Source organism: Desmodus rotundus, chromosome 9, assembly GCF_022682495.2.
Source record: "Desmodus rotundus isolate HL8 chromosome 9, HLdesRot8A.1, whole genome shotgun sequence".
Classification (NCBI taxonomy): domain Eukaryota; kingdom Metazoa; phylum Chordata; class Mammalia; order Chiroptera; family Phyllostomidae; genus Desmodus; species Desmodus rotundus.
The window spans coordinates 20,304,865-20,326,517 of record NC_071395.1 but is presented as its reverse complement, the minus strand read 5'-3'; the positions used below and the strand labels follow the sequence as shown (position 1 = coordinate 20,326,517).

Below are 21,653 nucleotides of genomic sequence, written 5' to 3'. Positions count from 1 at the left end.
GATATACTTACCAATATATCTGATAAGGGGTTAATATCCAAAATTTGTAAAGAACTTATAAAACTCAACGCCAAAAAAAAAAAAAACCCCAAAACACCAAACAATTCAATTTGAAAATGGGCAAAGGACCTGAACAGACATTTCTCCAAAGAGGACACACAGATGGCCATTAGACACACGAAAAGATGCTCGACATCACTAATCATCAGAGAAATGCAAATTAAAACCACAATGAGACATCACCTCACACCTGTCAGAATGGCTGTCATCAATAAATCAACAAACAAGTGCTGTGAGGATAGAAAGGGGAGCACTTTTGCACCATTGGTGGGAATGCAGACTGGTGCAAACACCATGGAAAGCAGTATGGGGATACCTCAAAAAATTAAAAAATGGATCTGCCTTTCAACCCAGTGATCTCACTTCTGGAATTATACCCAAAGAAACTCAAAACACTAATTTGAAAGAACATAAGCACCCCTGTGTTCATTGCGGCGTTATTTATAATCGCTAAGAAATGGAAGCAGCCCAGGTGTTCACCAGTAGATGAGTGGAAAAAACAACTATGGGACATTTACACAATGGAATTCTACTGGGCCATAAAAAAGGAAATTTTACCCTTTGCAACAGCATGGATGAACCTGGTGAACATTATGCTGAGTGAAATAAGCCAGTCAGAGAAAGACAAATACCATATAACTTCAATTATATGTGGAATCTAAGAACAAACTGAACTAACATGCAAAACAGAGACGGACTCATAGACAGAGAGCAGGATGATAGCTATGGGGTGGGGGATGGGGACGGAGGGATCATGCAGAAAGGAATAAGGGCTCATGGACATGGACAACATGTGGCCATTGCTGGGAGAAGAGAGGGGCTTAAGGGGGATAAATGGTAATGGAAAAAATACAATAAAAATAAGAGGAGGGGGGACTATAGGGGGGAAAGGGGAAGGGTCATCAAGGAACATGTGTAAAGGACACATGGACAAAAGCCAAAGGGGGGTAGGATTGAGGGTGGGGCGGGGGAGTTTGGTGGGGAGAAAATAGAGACAACTGTACTTGAACAACAATAAAAAAAGAAAAAGAAAAAGAAAGAAAACAAAAAAAAAAAAATAAGTAAGTGAATAAGTAAAAATAATCTTAAAACCCATTTCTGGGCCATATCCTTGAAAATATGATCCTTTATCAGAGGATGGCTAAAACTGATAAGACAAATTTGAGATGAGACAAAAATATAAGACACCTAAGAGTTAGAGGTGTTTATGGAAAATAAGGAAGATAAAAATACTGTAATTTCAAAGTCATAAGATTTTCTATGTAATAATATATAAACCTAGTATGCGTATTTGTAAGTACATGATTTCTGTTCTAGCCCCACCAAAAATCTGAACACTGAGGACTGTAAACATGAAGTTGAACCACAACCCAAAGCAAGTAAGAGAGTTTTGCATAAACTAAAAAAAACACTAACAGTACTTTGCTTACCCTATATCATATGTTCTACATTCAGCAGTTCTAACTGAAAGCACAACAGGCAACTGTCAGGACTTGTTTACATTGAGTCTCGTGGAAGAGCTACACCCAGACAACAGGAAAATTAGATAATTCATGGCTGCCTATCATCCATCTTCACATGTTGCATGTCCACCAAAGCAAAAATGACGGGAATCCGTACATGTAGGATGTTAACCTATGATTGCGCCTTTCTTTTTATAATAAGCTTTGGTTAAAGTGGTAAAAAAGGCTTGGATAAACAAAGTGAAATATTTAAGACAGAAATATTCAGTAATTAAAAGAGAATTATTGTGATTATTGTTATGAAAATCTCAGGTCTATTTCTTCCAAAATAAACTTGAAAAGGCAACTTCAATAGGATGAAAATTAGACTTCATAAAAATTTAAAACTCCTGCTCACCCAAGGTACTATTAAGAAACTGAAAAGAAAAATACTGATGAGGAGACAGTATTCACAGAAGACTGGTACCTGGGTACACATTCCACACCCCGCCCAAGACAAACGGATGGAGAAGGGAGTGGATAGGTGAATACACGTGTGATGAAGCAAGTAGAGTAAAACGTTAATGGTAGAATTTAGGTGTGGAACACATAGTCATCACTGTAAAATTCTTTCATCTTTCATAATAAAATGGTAGAAAAAGTAACTTCATCTCACTAAACTTAAGATTTAGTAAATTAAGGAAAATATTAAGTCGTTGGTCTTAGGATGTGAAACCAATTTTTGCACATTGGGAACAAACTGTCTAAAAACAACACATTAGGGTTTCAGAGAACATGCAATGAATTACCGGATTCAGGCCTCCAATGCATTAAAAAATCAATTAATCAAACCTATCTGCCAATACTGTAGATTTCCTGGAAAAAGGTCATGTCCTCATGGAGACATCTGCCTATACGTGGTCACCGAGGAAGAGACCCAGACGTACCGGCTGCCCCACTGGGGTCACTGTGTTCGTAAAGGAGCTTGCAAAGAACTGGCTGAAGAACTAAAATGCGGTCATTTAAATGGACACAGAAAATGGACAAGTATATATTATTTCTCCCCAGCATTAAAGTAACATAATAAACGAGAGATGAACACAATGGTTCTAGCCCTTACCCAAAAAAAAACACCTATGTGTAAGATACCACTAGGTAACTTTTAATTAAGCTCTTATGACCTAGGCATTGCAATGTTTTACACAGATTATCTCAACTAATTCATATAACAACACTGTGAGCTGGGAACCATGATTTTCATCCTCCTTAATAGATGAGGAAACTGATACTTAGGTCAAATTATTTCCTTAAAATCACAAAGCTATTAGGTGAAACAGACTGCAGGGACAAGTTCTTTATCATTGAGTTATACTGCCCCCATGTTCTTCTTCAATGTAACAGGCAAAGAATTCTTTCTCCAGTACGATTGCAAATTCAAATGACATATTCATATGATATCAAATTCATATGATATATATATCATATAAATGAACATATATAGGAATATATCAACTGAAACCAATCAATCTATCGATTAATACAATTACAGTCATGCACTGCATAATGACACTTCAGCCAATGTCCCATAAGATTATAATGGAGCTGAAAAATTCCTGTCGCCTAGTGACGTTGTCGCTAGCTATCCTGGTAGTGCCACGTTACTCACACGCTTGAGGACAGGCTAGGGTAACACCTACCGCACTGCCAGCTGTATGTAAGTGGAGCCCGTACAATTCTGTCCCATACATAATACTTGATAATGAGAGTAAGGACTGTTAGTGGTTTATGTGTTTACTCTACTGAACATTTTACCATTATTTTAGAGTGTACTCTTCCTGTTCATAAAAAATTTTACTGTAAAACAGTATGCTATGCTGTGCTGTGCTGCGCTGTGCTGGCAGCAGCCTCACACATCTCGTGTTCACTGCGTCTGTTGCATCATTCTCTCTGTGCTTGATTTAATCCCGTTGTTTTCTACAGAAACATCCTGCAGAGGCGTGCAGCTTAGGAGCGAGGGGCTACGCCACAGAGCCTGGGTGTGTAGCGGGCTCTGCTGTCTAGGCCCGTGTAACACACAATCACCTAACAAGGCATTTCTCGGAACGCAGACCATCATTAAGCTGTGCGTGACTGTAATTGAGAGCAGAACTGAAAAATTTTGCAACCGGAAATAGCCAAGTTTGGTATTTGAGAAAACTCTAACAATATCAGAAAGGACAAAATAATTTCCTCACCATTCTCCCCAATTTACCACTGCCTGGTAGGACTTAAATCTACTTTTCTTGATCTGAGACCATAAGGAAAGTATTTCAACGCAGCCGAACAAATAATCATAATCCTCATGTATAAACTTCATCAACTTATCTTTCTAATCATATCCTCATTAATACGATTGTCTGTTTTAAACGGCCAAGGACTTTATGTCAGTCATCATATGTGAGATCAGTAAGATCACACTTAGAGGGCAAACAGTTTAAAAAGAAGAGGTCGCCCTGGCTGGTGTGGCTCAGTAGATTGAGTGCAGGCCTGCATTCCAAAAGGTTGCCAGTTCGATTCCCAGTCAGGGCACATGCCTGGGTTGCAGACCAGGTTCCAGGTGGGGATGTGCAAGAGGCAACTGATGGATATGTCTCTCACACATTGCTGTTTCTCTCCCTCTCCTCCCTCCCTTCCCTTCTCTCCAAAGGTAAATAAAATCTTTATTAAAAAAGAAAAGGTCCCCAGAATATTTCACTTGTTTTACTGAAAATCTCCATTATTAAAATGAAAATGCCAAGGATTAGCATTACTTATTAATTTCATACTCTATTTTGCCATTTCCCCCATCTTTTTCACATTAATATACAATGAAAATAGCCAGTAGGTTGGGGCCAGACTAGACTTTGAAGGTCCAGGCAGGTAGTAGGCTAAGACCCAAGTTAATGTTCTTCGTAGGTCAAAGGCATGGACTTTACCCTGGAAGCTAAGAACAGCCACTATATAGCAGCCTGGTAAAGAAAACGGGCTTCAGAGCCAAGTGGCTGAACTTGAATCTTGGCTCTGCCACTTAGGAGAGGAAACTTCAAACATATTTCCTGTTTCTGGCAGGCACAAATAAGCAGAAAAATTAAGGAGGTCTATGTACCATCATATATGTGTTACACCATAGACTGATTTATAAATGCAAAGAGGCAGTAATCAGCCCTGCCTTTCAAATCAGATGACGCTCCCTGGGTTCAAATCCTTGTACTATCAACACACTTCTATTTTTTGAGATCCAGGGCTAGTATTTCAAGCTGTGTCTCAATGTCCAGATCTGTAGAATGAGAATGATAACAATAGCACTGTTCTCATAGAGTTAAAAAGAATGCAATCAGATAAACTACGCCAAGCGACTGGCACTTGGGAGACACTCGGTAGATGTGAGCTATTCTCATCATTTGCAGGCAGAAAGAGGACGCAATCCAATGTGCTTCAGTCGGTTCTGGGTGCGCCGTGCGGGAGAGTCGGGGTAGGAGACACCCTGTGAACACAGGGGTAAGGTCCTTTCATGCCCCACAGCTCACTAGCGCCAAAAATGTTTACAGAATTTTATTCATTCTTCAGGAAATTGGTGAGTATTGATCTCTAATAAAAAAAGATGCAGTTAACACTGGATAACAAATGTGTAAGGAAAAATTATGCAAAGTACCAAAAATCTTAGGGAAAACGACTTACCGTCTCAAAAAAAATCTCCATCATGCGGGCTCTCTTTTCCTCTGCGCTCAGTCCTTTCTTCTTTGACTAAAGCACAAAAACAAAAATCAAACTGTATTTTTTAAACCCTGCAGTTTAAAAGAACTTGGTCTGAGACATCAGAAATTGTACTCATGACTTTGTCTGATACCAACAGGTTTGACAACGTTCAGAGCCAGGCTTCCAGACTGATTCTAACTATTTTACTACTATACCAAGCCTTCTGGTAGGTGCAGCCAGCACAATAAAAACTGATTGAGACAGAACCTGGCATTTTGTAGAAACTCATTATTTATCAAATGATCCAATGACAAATCACTGTGTTTACCTTCAAAAGACTTACAACCTCTCAAAGAAAACGAATAGCCATAACTACGTATAACTGATGAACACGTAAATGCACAAACTGTTTCACATACAGAATGAATTACTACTCAGGCCAGAATGAGTTGATTCCACCCTGAGGAGGAAGGAGCGTTCGCTAGGAAAGGTGGGCATGAGAAGGATTCTGGTGAGCTGAGAAATGGTGAGAAAGGTGTCCTGGGCAGACCACGCACAGGCACAATGTTATGGTATGGAATGCTCCAGAAAGACCATGGATGACTCTTGTACGGCCCAGAAAGAAGAGGGAGTGGCAGGTGAGGTGAGAAAGGTAGTCTGGGCTCAGATGATGGAAGGCTGACTGTCCAGCAGAAGAGAGTGGACTTTATTCTAGGCAATGAACAGCTACTGCACACTTTCTAAAGCAGGGAGTGACCGTGCTAGAATTGCATTTTAGTAAAATAGTCGTCTAGCATTGTGGAGGGTGGGCTGGAGAAAGGAAAACCTGTCCAAGTAGACAATGGAGCCTACTCCAGGTTACTATCATTCTTTTAGCCAACTTGAAATAAGATACTATGTAACTAAAATGTATGTTAATAAACTTTACTATATATTGTATATATAGTCCAAAATAAAAAGAGTAAAAGAAAAGCCAGATTTCCTCAACCCGAAGACTCACAGAAAATGACAGAAGAGGACGAGAACCATCATCTCTTGCGCTCTAATAGAGGACTCTGCGCTAATGTTTCTTAAGATCTGCATTTTTCTCGGAAATCGCACATAAAAAAATTTGAAAACCACTTAAAAAGCAAACATAAATAAAACAACAGTTAAAGACTGACCCCGTCCAACCAAGACCTCCACCAGAGAATGAGAGCCCATGACACAGGGAGAGAGGCACTGGGGATTGCCATTCTGAATCTACACCAGAGTTCGAGTCTTTCTCCTACTTGCAGAGCCTAGAAACCCCCCAGCTCACCTTCACAGCAAGTTACCCGGTGTTCCCTGATGAGTCGTGCCAGTAAAACAAGTAGCCTTCAAGTTTACACTTCCCCCTTTTCCTCTGTTTACTCTCAACACTGCAGTTCCCAGGGTTCTTCGTGGATGCCCTCTCCTCCTCACACCTTCCCTTTGATGTCATCGGCCTTCATGGTTTTTACTAACACACAGAGTCCTGGAATCTTTCCAGATGAGTCCCTGAGTGTGCTCCTGAGCTTTGATCTCCTGTACCTACCTGCCTGCTGGCCACACTTCAAACTCAGCAGGCCTAAACGGAACTCCCCCTCTCCCACATCTACGCCCCAAACCTGCTGTCCTAGAGCCTGAGTTCAGTTGGATACCACCGTGTTACCCGAGCCAGAGCAGAGGTCCGATGGTCATCCCAGGTTCCCTCATCATGGTCCGCTCCATTCCCACCACCTCTACGTCAACTCAGGCCTTCCGCATCTGTCTCCTGAAACTAACCTGCAGTGCCCCGAGCACACTTCATCTCAACTTCTAAGTCCACGTTCACGCTGTCAAATGCCTTCGATGGCTCCCCACCACCCGGAAGCATCCAGTACCCTAGGAGTGACCTACAAGGGCCCTGTATCGCCTGACCCCAATCCACTCTCACAGGTACCACTCCCCACCTCAAATTTTACCATGAAAACATGGAGAGCTAAGCAATTTGAGCTGTAATACAAAAACTACTAGCAATTCTCCACTTGTAGAATGCTCTTCCCCATTTCTGTGCCTTTAAAAATGTTGTTCTACCTAAACACCTTCTCCTGTCACCTACTGAAAACTCCAAAAAGTCTCCCAAGGCTTTCTTCAGGCATCCTCTAAGAGAACTTCCCTGAGCTCACCGGCTGGGTTGAGTGCCATTCTGTGTTCCTAGGAGACACCTTCATCAAGCCACTTACTACAGTGAAAAAGATGTGTTTGCCTGTCTCTCTTAGCAGAATGAAAATCTTCAGAACGTGAACTGACTTTGCCTGCTCAGAGTTTAGTGCCAGGTTAGGCAGAGCCGACATAAAGGCCAAGCCTTAGTATCAGGACCACGTATCTAAAACCCTAACCCTAAAAGTTGAGGCTGTTCAGTCCCCAAAACCCACAACACCCACTGCACTCCCATAAATATGATACAGGGTGAAATAAGAAGAAGAAATTCTGTGATAACCGTTTGTGGCCTGGCTTAGAGAGGTAAAGCAGAAAAATCTCAGGCAGACCCACCCCCTCACTAAACGTAAGGTCGAGAGCTAGCGTTCAGTACAGCTTTATCGGCTGTATCAGAGGCCTTTCACAGCGGCCTCTGCAGTACCCAATAAACCAAGCACAAAATGCACACTCAGGCCGAAGGCTCCCTCAGGTCATGCTGCTAGTCCACGGGGCCTCGAACTGCCAGTAGAATCGTGCCAGAGGCTTTTTAAGAACACGGATGCCCAGGCACATCCTGCAAGAACGGAATCGGAATCTCTGAGAAGGAGCCTCAGCCTGGGCATGCTAATTTAAAAAATCTTTTCCAGGTGCTTCAATTGTGCCCTAGGATTGAGAACACTGCTTTTCTCTCCCCAGAATCTAGAGGCCATATCGGGTGCACTTGTGGAGCAGTGAGAATCCCTTTAGGATTTTAGTCTGTGGCTGTATCAGCGAAAAACAGATTTGAAGCTTCAGGAAAGGCTCCTAATCCTAAAGTCTTAGCATTATAAGCAGTTTCTCGGAAAGACCTACGGACTCCACAAGAATCTGCCACCCAGGGCCCGGCAGTGAGGGAAATCTAGTGTGCTGGGGAGTTTTAGGAACGCTCTTAACACTCAGCTCACAGCCCTGAAAGTTACTCAAGGTCTGTGGATGAGCTGTATCATCCAAGTACATTGCTTTCAGGTTCATTTATTCGTCCGTCTCTTTTTATGACTACAAACACTTTTTACTATTAACCACGGTAGCAGAGTATCGTGGCTGGAATTAAAATAACTAATGTGAAAGGATGCCATATTAACCCATATTTAGAAATGTCTCTAAAAAAGAAAAGCTCATTTAACACTTAAGATTAAAGAAAATCTCCCGATAGCGTAAATTAGAGATGCATTCAAATTAGTAAGTATGGGGACTCAAAACTTGACTTGAGGGACAACAAAGGAACTTTCGCCAATTAGGAGTCACAGAATTCCTGAAGTCAGCCCTGTGGATCAATTACAATAACATTTTGCAAAATTAAAAGTAGACGATATTTGCAGCCCTCAGAGGTGGCAGACTACATCGCATTCCTCCACTTCCAAAAATATGCCTGGACTTATAATAACTGTTTACTCTGCGAGCCCAACCAAATCAAAACAGCTATTAATTCACAATCAGGACAGAGAACTAAAAGTTATCTTTGATCAACAAAACACTAACCTTGTTTCTTAATCTTTAATAAAAATAGGAAGTATGTAGCTTACAAAAAGTTTTCTAATTTGTTTCCTATTTCTCCATTATTGGAGGTAAGAATCTGAATAGTTAAGAGCATATGAAACCTTAGAAGGTGGTTTAGGAGTAGCGAGATTAGGTAAAAGGACAAAGTTCATGCATTTGTGCTGCATAGTTATCAGTAGTCAGTTCCATTAGGCCAGTAACTCTACCAGAGAAATACGGTATCACAGTGCACTGGTAACAGATTCAAGGGTGGTCCTGTTTGGCTTCTTACATAATTTCATGCCCAGGTGGCTGAGATGGTAGTTTAACCACAAAGAAGCCGTTATCAGTTCTAATTGCATCTGGACAAGTATCTTCAAATAAACACCGCACATCCACGTCTACCATTAGCTCGGCAAAATAACGGCTACTGAACTAAATTAAGATATTAAAGTCTTGATCCATTTAATTAGATGTTGATTCTCTGCCAACAGAAGCAGAAAAAACAGCATGAAACTCTGAAGGTTATGCAAATGATATGATGACCACAAAGACATTAACTTCAAAGACGATTTGGAACCTTACCAGCACTTAACCCATCACGGCGCGCAAGGACAAACTAACTGGTGCTGCCCGGATCAAACGACCAACTCCCTACGGACCTGCAGCCCGGGGCCGGATTTCACAGAAATCATCTAACTGGCATAAAATGAAGATTCACTGGCGTACTTCTGAAACCGAGTCATTCAGAAACGTGCTCTACACGCTGAGACGCACACAGCCACTCGATTGTCAAAAACCAAGAGAGCCATGTGGGACCTAGGGCGTCCCGCCCCATCTCGCTGACACTTTTCTTTCCTGGGTCTTCATTAGGGGCTGCACTTTCTTGGTGGCCGAAACCAGGGAGCAGGGTCCCAGGTTTGGAAGTGACTCGTTGTCTTCCGGACAGATCGCAGAGTTTGGGAGATATTCGAGCCACGCTCGCGGCCGCTACCCTGTTTAAGCTAACTCGCGGGAGAGAGCCTCCGGGGGGCAGAAGGGCGGGCGTCCCCGCGGCTCCCAGTCCGGCCCAGGGGCGCGCAGCGGGCGCGCGCGTCCCAGCGCTGACGTTCGGCCTCCGGGTCGCACCGCGGGGGCAGGTGGGCCGGCACGCGCTCGGGGCCGCCCCGCCGCGCTCGGAAAGTGCGGGATGGCCGGGGCGTCGTCTTAGCGGACCCTCCGAGTGAGGCCCAGGGACCGAGCACCAGCCCCCGAGGCCCGCCAGGACCCGGATCCCTGCAGCCCGGAGACTGGGGAGGAGGGGGACCCGGGAGCGTGGCCTTGGCCCTTACCATGGCGTAAACAGCGCGTTTCTCCGTGGCCAGGCCTGCGCGGGGGACGAGGGGCGGGGCTCGCCGAGGGTTTAATTTTGGCGCCAACCCCGCCGCGGGGGCGGGGCAACGGAAGGGTGGGTGTGGGAGAAAGACTGATCCTCGCTCCGAAGGCGCGCAGCGACCCCTGGTGGCCCCGCAGAGAGGCCGGCTGGGGTGGTGGGACCTGAGTACAAAGTTTCCTCGAGGCATTGCTAGCTTCCACAAATTCTAGAACATTCTTTCATTTCCCTCCACTAGCAAAACAGAGTATATGAAATAAACATTCACTCCAGAAACGGAGAAAACAAGCTTTATTATAATGATTTGAGATTTTTTTTGTGCATGATAAAGATAATACACATGAATCTTGTTTCTCCTATGTTTCAAGACAGAATTAAAGTTTTATTGTAGACTAAAGCATCCAAAATACTGTGGTACGTATGTAGCTACGAACATACAAACACTTCGATGCACAGCGTTTATTCTTTTCTTTAAACAGGCAGTCAGCATTTTGATTCATAAAAGAACAAATGAGAATGTATCCGTCAGTATCAATGAGCGCAAGGTGTAGTGTTCTATACACAAAACGTATGAAACAGACCTATAAAGATGGAATGTACAAAATTTAAAAAGGAAATAAAGGAAGCCAAAAGCCTTTATACTCATACATAGGGTTGAAAGGCTGTAGAACTGAGAATGATGTAAAGAATCCTGTTACAAGAACACACTCTCGTTGATGACAGAACATTCCATGTCATAAAGCAAAAGCGAGTTTAAGGCTGTGCTGCTTTCAAAGGTCCATGAAAGTGCTGTACATTCATTGGAACAACATAGCCAATTAATTCATCGGCTTTAGAATATTAATAGCTTTCATACGTTCTCCACAAACAAACCTCACAATCACTGCCACACAATTCATCTTCAGAAAGTTTATTAACACCATGATTTGTAGCTTACTGTCATTTAAAACAAAAAAAATTATTTATTTATACCAAACAAATCTTTAATGGGCACTTAGTTCCTTTATGGCAATACTAGATTCCTAGTTATCAAAAATATTAAAATAATTGTAAAATTTAAAACCCTGCAACATTGACAGAATCAACAGTATTACAACTTTCGGGTCTAAGCAAAATTAGATAATGTTTGCAGCAAATAGCTCTAATTTTGTCCTACCTGGAAATGTCTTTTTAAAAATTATGAAACTAAAAATACTCCTCCCTTTCCAGAAGCTGGTGAATAGAGAGGATACTATAGAGTCCAAACGTACAAAGACTTTTCCCATTTGAAGCAGTCTGCAGAGGACCTGATGTTTATTTGGCATTCCTTCCAATGAACTCCGTAGGCATTACCAAAGCATTTATGCGAACCCTTTAATGCTAAGGATCCCTCGTCACTTGCTAGCGAGCGTACTGCTGTTCCAGTTCACTCCGTGTTAGGACATACCCTGTGTATTTAGTATTAAGAGCAAGTGTGTTCTAGTTTCATGGACCTGTAGTATTTATTTGCCTCAAATCTAGTCAAAGAACAAATAAAAATAAGGAACTTGGGGGCTTGTTTAGTTATTGGAGACAAAAGTTTGATCAAGATACTAAGTAAGTACCATTTAAAAATGGCGAACAGTCATAAAGGCTTTGTATTCGTGTGTTTCTGAACGGTCAAGTGACTCTCTACCACCCCGTGTCCAGCAGGGGAGGTCTGTATCGGGAGAGAACGCAAAGCCATTGACCTTTACATTCTAAGTGGCAATATTTTACCCTAGTGCCCAGGGGAAATTTGAATGGGTAACTTTTCAGTGCTACTTATCATGAGTGTGTGACGGGTTCTGTACATTTGACAAAGAGAAATCAAGCAATAATGGGAGCCCGGAAAAAAAGTCACTTACTTTAATATCCTTCTCAGTTTACCAGAAACCATTTTCCATAGAACGTGACAAAATTTCACTTAAATCTTGCCTATTTGTATCTTAGCAGCACTTTCCCCCTAAAATATGCTTACCAGGAAATACAGTAAATGCACATATGTATCCAAATATGAAATGTTAGATATATTTTAACATATATGATTACATATCTGGGGGAAAATATAGTGTTTCCTGGAGTGCCCTTAGCATGTGTTTTAGGAACAGATAAACAGGTCTGAATCAAAGTACCTATTCTTTCATTCCAGTTTGTGCCAATATTGACATGTACAAAAATCAGCTTTGTCTTCAATCTACTGGTTGAGATACTCAGCATGATACGGTATGATGGCTGGTTAATTTCTAAATTTACACGTATAATTAAAATGTGCAAAAAAAAACCCCTTTAAGTAAACTAGTCTTAAGATCAATAGCCTGTGACGAATCTGAATAGGAAGCCATTTTTACTTGTGAAAATAAGCTAAAATTAATTTAACCAATTTAAAAAGTGTTCTTTTAAATAGTCTAGGAGTTATCAAAAGCCTAGCTTATTGGAATATGCAGAATATTAATAAAGGGCAAGATGCAGAATATTAATAAAGGGCAGAATGTTAATAAAGGGCAAGGCGAAATTCCCTCCCTAGAGGGTAAGCTCCAAGAGGGCAGGACTTTGTCTGTTTCCTCCATCACTATGTCCCCAGTGCCTGGAAGAGCTCCCAGCGCCTGGCAGGCACTTGTTACATATGAGCATCTATAGTCAAAGACTTATTTCACTAATGCTAGGAAACAGTGTCTTAGTGCTCTAAAAATGGTATTGAATTTTATAACTTTATCACAATCTTAAATATTTTGAAGACTCTACCTAACTAAAAAAGTACTAAATCTAAATGTAAATCTTTCTGAAAATTTTTTTCAGAGTTGATTTGGGCATACATTTGATAGACAGTGGGAAGTAACTAGATACCCTTTTTAAATTTAAAAGTTCCTGTAGAAGAGAATGACTGAATGATAAATTAATAAGCAGTAAACATCACATTGATATAATTATACATATGGGCAATGTTTTCTTACAGTACAGTTCTAAGGTGCTTTCAGTGAAAAAGATCCCAAAGTCATTACTGAAAATGCCAAACATGACATCCTATTTGGTAGAACTGAGTAGAAAATTAAACAGTGAAAATAAACCACATCTTATTTTACAGTATCAATGACAGATTAATGATTGGCTAAATTATTCTGAACATTTCTCGAAATGCATTTATATTTCATTTAAAAGTAACTCAAATTCAACTGTTCTTTTTTGACCTGTTTTTGTCTTTTGTGTTTATTTTTGAAAGACCAGAAGGCCATTTTCTGATACAAAGTCCGCTGATACCGTCATGCCTGGAAAATGGCAAAAATTAAATCTGCTGTAGGGCTTGTTCTACTAGGACGGCCGGAAGCTGCTCCATAAAGGAATGTGCTGCAGGAAGGCTGCATGGTGCTCCTGCCTTTCCGAGTGCTGCCTATTTCAATACACCAAAGATTCAGCTATATAGAGAGATATATATGATACATTCTACCTTACCCTAATCATGTATACATAGTCCTTTAATGCCTCTACTATTCATTAGACAACGATAAATAACCATAACATGCCCTTACCTGTAATGCTTTCACAACTTTGGTAACACTTGCTTTCTAAGGGGAAACCGTTACTCAACCACATGCCTTTGGTTGACACCATCCGTCCTCCAAAGGGCTACTTATGGCTCTCTGTCCTAGGATACTGGTGTCCTATTACATGTGCTGACATTTTGCAGGAGGTAAACCTTTCGCTTTCATGAAGTGGAAGAGGAGAGACACATGTGAGAACATGGCACATAAAACATGACTGACTTTTTCTTGATTACATTCCAGTACATTGACCTGGAGTTGGGCTGTTTGTTTACCAACAGGTACCATTCCTATTGTAATATGCTTTTCAAAGCATTAGGAATTTCAGGTTTCCCTGAAACTGTACTTTGTTTTTTTGATACAAGGTGAGCAGAAGAGAGAAGGTGAAAAGAACACACACAAAAAAAGGATCTTTGATCTAACCCGGGAAGGATGGAAAATTTGCATCCTTTATTTTTAAGTGCTAAACTTAGAGGCCTGCTAAACACAGATGAGAGGATTTTGTAAGACAGTCTTATTTGTTTTCCTAAAGGAATTTATATGTAGCTGTTGATAACCAGAAAAATGTCACAAGAGTCACACCTAGTGTAAAAGTGAGGTTAGAAGATCCCCCAGGTCTGGCGACAGGGGTTAAAGTATATAACTACAACAGATTTTGTTTTTGTTTTGTTTTTGGAAGCTCTGTGCAAAGGCTACCATTCACCGGATAAACAAATACCTTTCAATCTTCTAGGTTTTCTTTTAATGCTTGTTTGATTTGCAAAATTAGTTTAACTACATAAATCCCTGTCCTATAAGCCATAGATCACAGGTGTGAAACTTTGCAGTTTTTATAGATTCAGTAGAAGAGATCGCTCTCTCGTTTTTTTTTTAAACCCTAACAGTCAATTACAGAAATCAAGATATGCAGTTTTTAAGGAAATTATTACATTCAGAAATAACCTTGGAAAGTCCACCAATGATTCCTTCTAGCATGAAACGTCTAGTATAATCTGGTCCCGCGGCGAGAAATCCATTCCAGTTTATAGTGCAAGACCTTCGGAAGGGGCGGTCCAGCTGCCCACCATCACTGTAAGTACCGATAGACCTTGAAACAGTGGTTCCCAGAGTCTGCAACCACAACGTGGCCGTCCGAAGTCAGGGCCAGGCCTTGGGGGCCGTAGAGGGGGTCAGCGGATGTGTTAATGTAGGACAAGAATGATCCACTTCCGTCAAAAACCTGTCAACATATACGGAGTGTTATAGGAAAAGTAACAGGAATATGATGACATAGGAGTTAGAAAACGCTTGATGCCGATGTTTTTAGAATAGAAGCATGTGCTTAATCCCCTAGGTTTGCTTTAGGCCAGTGTCGCATACATAATCCCTCCCTCCAGTTACCTTCTTCTCTTCTCACTCTCCAGGAGTCACTGATAAAGAACATGCCATTGACCACCAGACCGTACTTATATTCATAGTGGTCACATTCGAGGGGAATGCCCTGGATGGAGCTTGAAAAATGAATGACCCTTATTTCTCACTCTAAGACTTCACTTTTGTCCTTCTAGCCTCCTATCCCTCTTTTATCCCCAATCACAAGGAGAAAAATCAGCAACTAGATCACAAGGAATGGTCCTCAGTCATAATGTGCAATGAGAAATAGAGATTTTTTTTTCCTTTTCAGAAAAGAGTACATTATAAGAAGTCAATGGTTCAGCATGCACAGCTGGATATGAAGTGGTTCTCTTTTGTTCTGTAAGCTCTGGCTATTATACAATGAAATAAAAGGGTCAGGAACACTTCTCCTTCAGAAGATTCAGGCTGGTTTCTTCTGACCATTTTGTTTAGCCCATCAGGTGTCCCAGAAGGCAGTGTAACCAGGCAACTGAGGGTCACAGCACAGCTCAGAATCGGTGGTCCTACACAGAACTGCTTGGTGAACTTGGTTCCCTGTCTGGCCCTGGCTTCCCATCAGACATAATGCCTCTTTCAAATATAGATGTCCACTGGGATAATTAAGTAAGACAAATGTATTTCAGAAATAAAAGCACTTAATATTATTGCATTTATAGTGCCAACCTTTCTTCTGAGAAGTCAATACCTATATCAGGTTCAAATTGCTAGCAATCCCTGTCCTCACAAAGGCATCTGAATGCTACTAGATGTGGCCAGTGCACCCTGGGTTCTCACGTGCACTGCACAGGGCCCCGTCAGCAAGGACGAATAGCCCCACCAGTAAACAATGTTTAGATTCATGCAGGTGTCTACACAGACAAATGGTAGAAAAGAATAATCTTCTTCAGTTTGAGGATTCAACAGTTTTATTCTTACTTTAGAAAAAAATTAACTTTTTTGTATCACAGACCCCATTGGCAGCCTGCCAAAGACAAACGATCTTTTAAAGACTTTATTTATTTATTTTTAGAGAGAGGGGAAGGGTGGGAGAAAGAGAGGGAGAGGAACATGGGCAAGATCAATCTGTTGCGTCTCACACACCCCCAACTGGGGACCCGGCCTGCAACCTGGTCTTGTGCCCTGACTAGAAATCGGACCTATGACCTTCGACCTTCCAGCTCGAAGACTGGCGCTCAATCCACTTAGCCACACCGGCCGGGGCAAGACTATACAAAATTTTGAGTAGAGTAGAATGTGTGCTTTTGGCACCAACACATTAAACAAGAAACAGTGATGGGTCTAATAAGAACTTTTTGTTTTGAAGTAGTGATGAGCATAAATGATAATTTGAGATGTTTGCAACTATAATATGATTTTTCTGGATGACAAAGTTATAAATATTACAAAAAGTACTGTAATTATTGCCTATATTCATAATTAAAGTAAATGATAATTTTTAATAAGAAGTTAGTAACAAAATAATATAAATTTCTGTTCAATGGAACTCATGAATTCTGTCCACAACCCCTTTGGGGGTCTGTGGGATCCATGTTAAAAATGCTTGGTTTAGAAGGTTTCATTCTGGTAATGTATTAACCGTTTTTGAAAAAAACTTATTAAGTCTATTGGGGTGACACTGGTTAATAGGGTCATACAGGTTTCAAGTGCACATTTCTATGACACATGATCTGTCCATTACATGTGTGCCCACCACCCGAAGTCAAATCATCATCTCCTGTTAGGCCCCTCTCCACCTCTCACCGCCCTGACTCCCAACATTCTCTCTGCTCCACCTTCCTTAGTTTGGCACTTCTTGTGAGATTACCTATGGTCTTATGACCTAAGCAAATGTAAAACACCATTAAGATGTGGGGACCGCTAATTCTCCCCTTTTAAGAAGCACCAATCACTCCACCTAAGCACGTTGGCACGCGCACCTACCTGGATCCTGCTGTTCCCCCAGTCGGCCACGATGATGTTCCCGGTGGAGTCCACTGCGACGCCCGTCGGAGCGTTGAACTGCCCGTTCCCTTCTCCGTTCGAGCCGAACTTCAGCATGAATTCTCCCTCCTGATTAAACACCTGTGTAAAATGTCCTCAAATTACTTTATCGTAAATGAAAATAGTTGAAGCAACATTATGGATTTAAAAATATCCGAGAAGGTTATTTATAACAAGACCTATGATGTAAGACATTCTTTTAAAAGATCTACAAACTAGACACCATATCATTGTGGTTTCCCAACTTACCATATAAATCTGATTTAGTATTTATTAACTCAATTTTTCTAGCTTATATCTGGTTAGTGAATACTTATATGAAAAATACTGCCATTATAAATTATCAATATATACAAATGTAGCATAGTGTGAGAAAGTAGAGCTATAATTTCCAACATATTATTCTTTCTGCCTTTTAAATAAATAGCTAAATTTCACGAAGCAGCATTGTATTTCTAACAGGATGGATGATGATTCAGAGTTGGGTCAGAAAGTAGGAGGTTGTTGTTAAGCCAGATGCCCAGAATTTACTACCACTTTACTAAGTCAATACAACCAGAAAGAGTTGGCAGGACTTAACGAATCGTAACGGGAAATCGAATGTGTGTGAAAGAGAGACACACACACAGAGGCAGAGAGAAGTGGCGGTGGGTGAGGGATAAAAAAGGGCTTATACATATATTTTCAGAATATATTTTAGTTAAAATAGAGTTTCTATGACCCTAAGGCTACTGAGAGAGGGGAGGTGGACAGAATAGGGAGGCAAACAGAACTCTTAAGCAAGTTCTCTTGCTTAATCTGATATAGGCAAGCAGTGGAGTGTTGCAGTTAATTAAATATTCTTATCACTACTATTACTAGAACGTTACTGTATATGCATCAAGTACAGATTACTGATTTTGAGAGTCAATGTGTTTAATGATAAGCATAATTTTATCTTGATGATTCAGATGATACTCAATGGTTCTGAAATGTCCCCAGTATATTATTTTAAGCTCACATTATTATGCAGCCTCCACATATGGAAATACTCATTAGCAGTCGGCAAGTATTACAGGCACGGCACCCGGACAGGAAGGGTTGCTCAAGGGTGAAACGGAGGGAGGGCACCACATCGGAGCGCAAATCGAATGTGAGGATGATCTCGGGACCTTTCAGCGATTCTCCCACTGCCACCTCTGTGGTCAGCAAGGATTAAAGTGACTCTCTTTCAGTCACCTATACTGGGTAAGTGAGACACTTCAATCCCTAAAAGGCTAAACTTACTTTAAGATAAAGAGAAAGAGTCATGACCACTTCCTGAAGTGACCACCTCCTGAACTAATATACTTACTTGCCAAGTCAGCAAGTTGCCTCTTTGGTTCTTTGCAAGGGACAAAGGCAAGAACATGCTTTTATGAGTTGGCCAAAAAGCCTGTTACATTTTTTCCATTAAAAAAGACACATTTTTCATTTTCACCAATAACTTTATTGATTTTGGATATTTTGAGTATGTCAGCTATCTCCTGCTATTGGCTTCTAGTGGGTAGAGGCCAGGGATGCTGCTAAACATCTTCCAATGCATAAGACAGCCCACAGCAAAGAATTATTTGGCCAAAAAGTCCACAGTACCAAGAAACTTCGCAAACCACTTTTGACACATTCTATCAGTCACAGCACCTTCTCCACATGCTGCACAAATCCTTTTTTGCGTTTCAGTTGCATTTTTACTTTTCTTTAAATAATAAAGTATAATATGCCAAAAATGTTGTGTGTTTTCTCCCATCTTCAGTATTAACATGGCTGCACAAAAATTCACCAATTTTGATGATTTTTTAAAATGCATGCTGATATGACAGCTGTCACAACACAACCTAACAAAACTGTCAAATAAAGCTAATGACACCTAAGCGCTACCAGAGCCATTGCACAGAAAAAACTAAACAAACTTTGGCCAACTCAATACTAAGATACCACGTTTCAAAAATCTCTCTTGACTATTTTTATCTCCTTTCACATAAAACACTCTAATTTTAAAGAGCAATAGGAGTATCTGTATGCAGGCAAGGATCCAATTTATCATTCTCTGATCCTTCCCTTAAGGCCTACAAATAATCTTTTTGTTGACTTGTTTGTATCTATCTCTCTGAGTCCGTAGGTTTCCCTTGGCATAATCCCAATGCTTGGGTGCTTCTGCGTCATTTTGGAATGATGGATGATGCCACATGTAGTCTTACTTGTTTTGCCACAAAAAGAAAATACATAATGAAGGTAGCTAAAGAATTAACCAGACCCTTGTTAGCCCTGACCTAAAGGTATAGTGTTTACATTTATCAAAAGAAGTGACTTAAATCCAGAACTACTGCTAACTGCTCTGTGTTATATGGAAATTAAACAAACAGCCAAAAAATTCCAATTAGCCGTAAGAGCTATATGGCAATGGTTATCAAAGAGAAGACAAAAAAAAAACAAAAACAAAACAAAAAAAGAGACTGATTTTAAGTAAGAGGAAAATTGAGTTTAACTAAAATAATCTACCTCTACTGTACTGAAAACTTGAAGTTTTCAGAATCAATAATTATAAATTTCTCACATTTCCTATATCCCCCATCTAAAATGTCATTTAATTGGTTGTAAATTATTCAGATGAAAACATATTAAGTGGCAGAAGTATGATCTGAAATCATCTTTTATAGCTTTGCTTCTTAGAGTAAGTGTTTATGGCATGTTTTTGTAACACTGATGATAACCCTTTTCCGATTTCCAAATCCTGCTCACCTCAAATACCACTCCACTTGGAAGTCCTCCCAGGTGGTCTTAGACATCTCTAAGACCTTTACAGAACTTTATATGTACCTATTTGTGAGAAATTATTTATTGCTATCTGCCCTGCATTTTGGTTACTTATGTGTCCTATTTCCTCCTACAGTGTCAGCAGGGCTGATAAATAGGGGGCGTCCCACACACCAATGCCAGGGGATTCATAGAGGCTGCCTGGAACCCCGGGGACAGGAAAGGCTCTGGGGCTACAGGTGCACTTAGTAGAAAAGTGCAACCTGACTAATATCACTGCCTTCCGGTGGGGGACAGGGAAGAGCATCTGTGGCCAGGCATCTGCTGGCCTTCATACTGTTAGGATGTGCATGGGTCTTCTTCCGGTGAAGGGCCAGTTAATGAATGATGCCTCTATAAATTGAGTGAAGGGTAGCATGTGGTAACAGCCTGTGTCATCCTTTCATAGTTATGCTCATTGCACGGGAGGTGAGAGCTCCCCAGGAGGAGGGACACAAGCCCAGTCTCTGCGGCCTCTCTGCCATCAGTTTCCTTCCTCCCCTGCCATTGATTTTTCTCACTGTGCTCTTCCCTTTTCAAGACATGTCCCAAGCAGGTGAGAATATGCAGCTTACTGGCATTGAGGGAGGTGGGGGCAGTAGGGGTGGAGTTCTACCACTTTGGCAGCAACTCTGGGGAGACAGTGTGGCAGAAGGCAGCCTTGGAAGTCAGCCGTGATGGGCACCCTCTTCCTTCGTCCCACCCATCTCCACAGCCCACTGTGCTCTATCTGCTCCTTGCACAGGGACTTGGCATAACCATCAAAAAAGCCCAAGGCTTTTCCACTTACTCAGGTTAAAAAAACCTTCCGGAATGGGCTGGGGAAATGAAGCCGTGAAGGACACAGAAGAGGAAGTACCTTTGGGTGTTAAAGTCCTTTCCATCCATTCCAGTTACCAACACTGACAAATCGTTTTAACGTTGCCTGCTCCATGGTTGTCTCTCAGTGCAAACCTTAGTCCCTGGCACAGCACCTATGCTGTTTCCTTATTATCCTTAATTTAAAGTCCTAACTTAAAAAATTTAAATATACTTACTTACAAGGAAAATTTTATATCACTTCGATACGTGCAAACCAGTATCAGTTGATATAATCAGAAGGTAACCCTTAAAGTAAATATATGACTCTTAAAAGCATCGCCAGTACACTGTCCCTGACCACCTGGCATACTTGCAAGGGAACGTGCATCCCACCTGGAGAAGCCTGGTCTTGAATGCTACTGAACATTCTCTCATTTCCGTAAGTGAGAAATTTACTTTGAACTACTTTTTTATTTCCTGATCTGTTCAGAACGAAGATCAAATCTTTCTTCCCCCCATACCCAGTGAGAACCATGTACTCTACTATCGGGGGACAGGGGATGGGCACTGTTCTCTTAGGAACACTGATTGTGTGAAGGCATTGACAAAGTATGAGATATGCTATATGAACGTATGTGATGGCTATTTTCCTCCCCAAATGTTTTGTTGTAGCAGAGTTAAATATCTAATTTTGTATGAATGTCCTTATGATGTGGAAAATTTTAAAAAGTGATCTTGTTTTTATTATTGAATAGCAACAAAATGTTAAGTTTCAGAAAGTTCTGTCTCTCCAAGTTCAAGCAATTGCTTTTTCAAATTTAATTTTCAAGTCGTCTCCATTTACAC

The 21,653-nt window shown here is 41.0% G+C and overlaps 2 protein-coding genes across 11 annotated transcripts in view; both read right to left on the bottom strand.

Moving 5' to 3' along the window:
• Positions 1-10,302, bottom strand: part of MND1 (meiotic nuclear divisions 1) — a 51,247-nt gene extending 40,945 nt beyond the window's left edge. The window contains exons 1-2 of the mRNA XM_024569277.3: positions 10,244-10,302; positions 5,199-5,264 (exon numbers count right to left, since the gene is read on the bottom strand). Coding sequence (XP_024425045.2) covers positions 5,199-5,264; positions 10,244-10,246 — 69 coding nt within the window. The 5' untranslated portion in view covers positions 10,247-10,302. The remainder of the gene's footprint in view (positions 1-5,198; positions 5,265-10,243) is intronic.
• Positions 10,303-10,558: 256 nt separating this feature from the next.
• The window catches only part of TRIM2 (tripartite motif containing 2), a 122,284-nt gene continuing 111,189 nt past the window's right edge, over positions 10,559-21,653 (bottom strand). For all 10 annotated transcript variants that reach the window (XM_053912036.2, XM_045202664.3, XM_045202663.2 and 7 more), the window contains exons 11-12: positions 17,136-17,276; positions 10,559-15,039 (exon numbers count right to left, since the gene is read on the bottom strand). In XM_053912036.2, coding sequence (XP_053768011.1) covers positions 14,887-15,039; positions 17,136-17,276 — 294 coding nt within the window. In that variant the 3' untranslated portion in view covers positions 10,559-14,886. The remainder of the gene's footprint in view (positions 15,040-17,135; positions 17,277-21,653) is intronic.